This window comes from Neltuma alba, unplaced genomic scaffold, assembly GCF_004799145.2.
Source record: "Neltuma alba isolate B1F8T4 unplaced genomic scaffold, ASM479914v2 tig00012004_pilon, whole genome shotgun sequence".
Lineage (NCBI taxonomy): Eukaryota > Viridiplantae > Streptophyta > Magnoliopsida > Fabales > Fabaceae > Neltuma > Neltuma alba.
The window spans coordinates 2,498-8,633 of NW_021636576.1; the positions used below are offsets into that span (position 1 = coordinate 2,498).

Here is a 6,136-nt window from a genome sequence, read left to right on the forward strand (position 1 = left end):
TTGATCCTGATCGTGGCAAACATATGTTATCCTTAAACAGATAAATCATATATAACATGATATATCAATGATTATATAGATTATTTTATTTTTGAAAAATTAATTTGATTAAATAATGCTATTCAATCACGCCATATAAATATTTAATGCTTTTCATATATGCCATAATATTTTTAAAATAAATACATTGATGCCAAAAAATTTGTGTTTATATTTAAAAAATAATAACAAATTTAAAGACACCTGAAAATTATTTTTAAAAACCATATTTTCATGTAGAATCAAAGAGTAAAAGATTTGTTTATTGTTCAAGAGTATTTAATGGTTTTGTTAACCCAATTTGACAAAAAATCTGTTAACATACTAATCCACCGCAATAAATATCACGAAGTTAAGGATAATGATAAGTTATAATCTATCTATTTTTATCCACAAAAAAAAAAAAATCTAAACTGGATTAGATATACAAACTACAATTCCACGATAATCTTAGGTTTCTTTTTCTATATATATATTGGTCTTGACCTGCTTTGAATTCCATACATATTCCAACCCTTCTGTTCTTTCTCTCATCACTCTCAAGTCAATATGGCTTCTCAGAAAATCTTGTTTTGTCTTTCTCTTCTGAGTCTCTTTCTTGTTGTTGTTTCTGTAAATGTCTCTCACGATGGAAGAGCCATTATCATCGATGGCCAACGTCGAATTCTTATTTCTGGTTCAATTCATTATCCCAGAAGCACACCACAAGTAATCATCTACCTTTCTTCTGCTCATAACTCTGCTCATTCTTCTAGCCTTTTTATTTCTGATTTAATGCAAATATTTGGTATTTAATTAGTACTATCATTGCACATAATGAGTTTGTTTATATATAATGATGTTGTAGATGTGGCCTGATTTGATTCAAAAAGCAAAAGAAGGAGGACTTAATACGATAGAGACTTATGTGTTTTGGAATGCTCATGAACCAGTTCGTCGTCAGTATGATTTTTCTGGGAATAATGATCTCATCAGATTTCTAAAGACCATTAATGAGGCTGGACTCTATTCTATTCTTCGTATTGGTCCTTATGTCTGTGCTGAATGGAACTACGGGTATGTTTCATCATTTATTTTTTTAATTCTTGATTAATTATTTCAATTCCTTTTTTTTAATATATATTACTATAATTCTTAATCGTTTTTTTTAATGGAATGTCCCTTAATTTTTAGGGGTTTCCCGTGTGGTTGCATAATTTGCCTGGTATTGAGATGAGGACAGCAAATAATGTGTTCATGGTAAGTTAATTATTTTAATTAATCTTCTTTTATTTTTTTATATAGTATATGTTGTTTATGTTGTTTTGTTTGGTTTTACAGAATGAGATGCAAAATTTCACTACATTGATCATAAATAAGATTACTGAAGAGAAACTTCTTGCTTCTCAAGGTGGTCCCATAATTATTGCCCAGGTATGCCTATATATTATAGTTCATGAATTACTTTTTTTCCTTAAGAAAAAAATATGCAATTAACGGACGCATTTAATTCATTCAATTGATTTATTTTCTCTCATTAATAGATCGAGAATGAGTATGGGAATGTTATGGATCCGTATGGAGACGCTGGAAAGGTATACATAGATTGGTGTGCTTCAATGGCAGAATCTTATAATATTGGAGTTCCATGGATAATGTGCCAACAAAGCAATGCTCCTCAGCCTATGGTAAAATTAATTGCTAAATTAAATTTAAATACTTTTTCAAACTTTCAAAATAAAAATCCTATTTTGATTACACATTTTTAATTAATTGATTCTTTTTATCAGATCAATACATGTAATGGTTATTATTGTGACCAGTTCACACCTAATAATCCCAATAGTCCTAAGATTTGGACTGAGAATTGGGTCGGATGGTAGGTCCCAGATCACTTTATTTTGACTTTAATTTTTGCTAAGAAATCATTGATTCATTCAATTTTTTTTTTCTTCAATTCTTGTTTTCATTGTTATTATTAAAGGTTCAAAAGTTGGGGTGGACAAGATCCACACAGAACAGCTGAAGATGTTGCCTATGGTGTAGCTAGATTCTACCAAACTGGAGGAACCTTACAAAACTATTATATGGTAAATTATATTAATATATATTTAAAAACATCAAATAAAATTGATGATTACAATTAATAAAATATCTTTTTATGTTTACAGTATCATGGTGGAACCAACTTTGGTAGAACTGCTGGTGGTCCATACATTACAACCTCATATGACTATGATGCTCCTCTTGACGAATTTGGTATATAATGAAAATTACATCAATTTGATTCATTCTATATATACATACATATATATTTGATCAACATAGCTTTATTAGATGAATGTGAAATATATAATAATATACACTTATTTGCAGGAAACATTGCTCAACCAAAATGGGGCCATCTCAAGAAACTTCATGAAGTTTTGAAATCAATTGAGAAAAACCTTGTCTATGGCAATATCAGCGAAAATGATCTTGGTAATTCTGTCAAGGTAATTAACTATAAATGAATGAAGAATTATCCATTGTCATCACTGGAGCTTAGTACCATGTTCATGGAATTCGAAGTGGTTAATAATGCATGATGATAAAAATGTTGTAGGCCACCGCGTATGCCACAAATGGATCATCAAGTGTGTTCTTGAGCAATAGCAATACTACTTCTGATGCAAAAATCACATTTAATGGAAAGCAATATACTGTTCCTGCTTGGTCCGTTAGCATTCTTCCTGATGGTCAAACTGAAGAGTATAACACCGCAAAGGTAAGATTTTCTGTACAACGTTTGAATTCTGTTTGAATTTGTTTTTAATTTCCTGTACAACACTAGGTACTGTTTTACAAAGAATCTAACATATATATGTTGTTCTTTTATTGTTAATTAGATTAATGTTCAAACTTCTGTGAATGAACATTGGCCAAATGAAGCTGAGAAGCAGCCTGAATCATTGAAGTGGGTGTGGAGGCCTGAGAATATTCATAATGCTCTCAGAGGCAAATCTCATTCTTCTGCAACCAAGCTCATTGATCAAAAGGAAATCACTAATGATGTTAGTGACTACCTTTGGTACATCACCAAGTAATAAAGTCATTCTTACTTAGCTTCACTCCTCTTTCTCATTTTTTAATTGTTCTCAGCATCTACTCTTCAAATTTTGAAGGCCTAACAATCTTTAACTTTATTTATGCTTTGATAGTCTTCATCTTGACGAACATGATCCTATTTGGAGTGCTGATATGTCTCTTAGAATCAACGCCAGTGGCCAAGTAATTTATGCATACGTCAATGGACATCATGCTGGTAAAAGGAACATTGCTTACTATAACTCCATTTGCTCCTGCATTAACTGTGATTAGTTTAATTAACATTATTGTCATTTGATGGATCTGTAGGAACTCATTGGGCTAAATATGGCATTCTTTATGATGATGAGGTTGAATTTAGGACCAAGTTGAATAAAGGAAAGAATGTGATCAGTTTGCTCAGTGTCACTACTGGACTACAGGTATATCATCTTATTAATTAATGTATATATTGAACAAATTATGGTACTTTGATTTAACTATAATGGTATGTTTCTTTTGTTTGAACAGAATTATGGGTCATTCTTTGATACATGGCACACTGGTCTGGTTGGGCCAATTGAGGTGGTTGGTAAAAAAGGTGACGAGACAATAATTAAGGACTTATCTTCTCACAAGTGGCACTACAAAATTGGATTGGATGGTTGGGATAAAAAGTTTTTTGGGGAAGAGTCTAGTTCTAACACCAAATGGGCATCAGACCAATTACCCACAAACAGAAGTTTCACTTGGTACAAGGTACTTTGGCAATTTCAAAATTATGACTGCTTTTGTTAGTCCACTTATTCAAATGTAGAAACTGATTTAATCATCGTTGAAATTAAATGTGTTAGACTACATTCAAAGCTCCTCTTGGAAAAGACCCAGTGGTGGTGGATTTAGAAGGACTTGGAAAAGGGTTTGCTTGGGTCAATGGTCATAACATTGGCCGATATTGGCCTGCCTACTTAGCTGCAGAAGATGGTTGTAGTAATGATCCTTGTGATTATCGTGGTGAATATTCTGCCACAAAATGTATTTACAATTGTGGAAAGCCTACACAAAAATGGTTAGTTTGATTTTTCTCAGAGTAAAGGACCGAGATTCCTAACCATTCAAATTTGATCTAAATGATATATTAAAATATGTTTTTTCAGGTATCATGTCCCGCGATCATTCCTTAAAGACGGTGACAACACATTGGTTTTGTTAGAGGAAATGGGAGGAAATCCATCATATGTGAACTTCCGAACAATTAGTGTTGGAACTGCTTGTGGAAATGCCTATGAGAACCACACATTGGAACTATCTTGCCAAAGCCGTCCAATTTCTGCCATTAAATTTGCCAGTTTTGGAGATCCTCAAGGCACATGTGGTTCCTTTAACAAAGGCACATGTGAAAGCAACAACGATGTTTCTTCAATTATAGAGAAAGTAATTAATCTCCTAACTTAAACACACATTCTTTTCTTGCATTAAATATTTTATTTTATGTATTCAATTATGCAGACATTATATTAATTAATGAAATAACTAATTTACTTAATTTACTTGACATTACACAGGCTTGTGTGGGTAAGCAGACTTGTTCCATCGAAATCTCAGAGAAGACATTTGGGTCAACCAATTGTGGAAATATCACCAAGAGACTTGCGGTGGAGGCAGTTTGTTAAACTTTTAATTTCATATAAAAATTAGGTTTTATTTTATAGTCCTAATTATTAGGTTAGTTTGTTATTTAAGTTTCCCTTTCGTCTGTGTTTTTTTTTTTTTCCTTGGACTGAACCTTTCGTTTGTGTTTAAAGTTTGGCATTTAAGTTTTCAATAGCGGTTGTACATTCTAATCTTTTGAGACTACTTTAAATAACAATGGCCATTGCTAGTATATAAATTTCATGTGTTCCTTTTCCCTCCAACGTCATTATTTTGATCATTAATATTTTTGGGATTATTATTTATTATTATCATAATATTTTTCATAAGAAGGCTTTGAATTTATCCCATTCATGAAATTTAACAATATTCTCAAATATGATTCCCCACTAATCGCTATTCTCTCTTCAAGAAGATGTAATACCTTAAATTGCATAAAAGGTCATCAAAAATCATTTAATGTTGAGTTGTTTGACAATTATTATACCAAATTGTCAAAAAGAAAACAGTGAGAAAAACATAAATATGAAAGATCATGAGTCAAGCTGTTACAGGAAATTTATAGAACATATATACATATATTGATTTATTGATAAAATCATAAAGATCACATAACTATCATGAATTTATTAAATAACATTTTTGAGTCATAATGATCAAATAATTACTCATTGATTCACTCAAAAATAAAAATTAATAACTATAGCAATTAACACCAATAATAATAGTAATAATAGAGGTTATTGTAATTTTTATTTAATAAAATTATATATGACTTTGTTTAAAAAGGTAAAAGTATATACACAAGTGGTTGTTTCCCTTTACGCAGGATTTCAATTTGATTTATTGATTTAATTTTTAGTTATTTAACTCTAAAATTGTTGGTCTTAAATGATAAATTTTTTATAAACTTAATATATTTATTCTTGAATGTTTTATTAACATTCAAGATCTTAATATTATCATTTTTTATAAATGGTTTTAAGACTGAAGTACTAAAAATATGTAGTAATTATTGAAGTTAATTACATATACAAGAAAAGAAAAGACTGATAAGGGTGATTAAACGGAATTTTTAGGGTGAAAAAGAAGTGATAAACAGAATTTGTATTTTTATATAAAGTAAATAATATGAACTACAAATGCGTATATACATAGAGTATAATAATGAGTCCTTGGCAAAAGAAAGAGTATGATAACAAGTCACTTACGGGTATTATTTATGACTTATGAATAATCTGATTTATAATAATTTTATTGTACGTATATGAGATATAAAAGCCTTTGGATTATTGACAAAAGTTTTTTTATTTTTAATTACTTGTCAATATTACCACTGCTGGAGCAATATAATACTACTGGGAAAAAAAAAAACTCATAAACGCTGGTTATACATGGC

The 6,136-nt window shown here is 30.3% G+C and overlaps 1 protein-coding gene across 1 annotated transcript; it reads left to right on the top strand.

The window, feature by feature from the left end:
- The first annotated feature begins 588 nt into the window (after positions 1 to 588).
- Positions 589 to 4,757, top strand: LOC114720880 (beta-galactosidase 15-like). Its single transcript, XM_028906600.1, has 17 exons — positions 589 to 747; positions 887 to 1,099; positions 1,213 to 1,278; positions 1,360 to 1,452; positions 1,563 to 1,706; positions 1,809 to 1,897; positions 2,003 to 2,108; positions 2,190 to 2,277; positions 2,395 to 2,513; positions 2,624 to 2,785; positions 2,907 to 3,100; positions 3,219 to 3,322; positions 3,415 to 3,527; positions 3,616 to 3,843; positions 3,939 to 4,153; positions 4,242 to 4,518; positions 4,650 to 4,757. Exons 1-17 carry the CDS (start codon positions 589 to 591, stop codon positions 4,755 to 4,757), a joined length of 2,478 nt encoding a protein of 825 aa, XP_028762433.1.
- Positions 4,758 to 6,136: the final 1,379 nt, after the last annotated feature.

Bases quoted from the DNA above. Each gene is read 5' to 3' on its own strand.
- LOC114720880 (XM_028906600.1), top strand. From the start codon at position 589: ATGGCTTCTCAGAAAATCTTGTTTTGTCTTTCTCTTCTGAGTCTCTTT. The intron at 1,898-2,002 runs GTAGGTCCCAGA...TTATTATTAAAG, and splicing joins ACTGAGAATTGGGTCGGATG to GTTCAAAAGTTGGGGTGGAC. The intron at 2,109-2,189 runs GTAAATTATATT...TTATGTTTACAG, and splicing joins CCTTACAAAACTATTATATG to TATCATGGTGGAACCAACTT.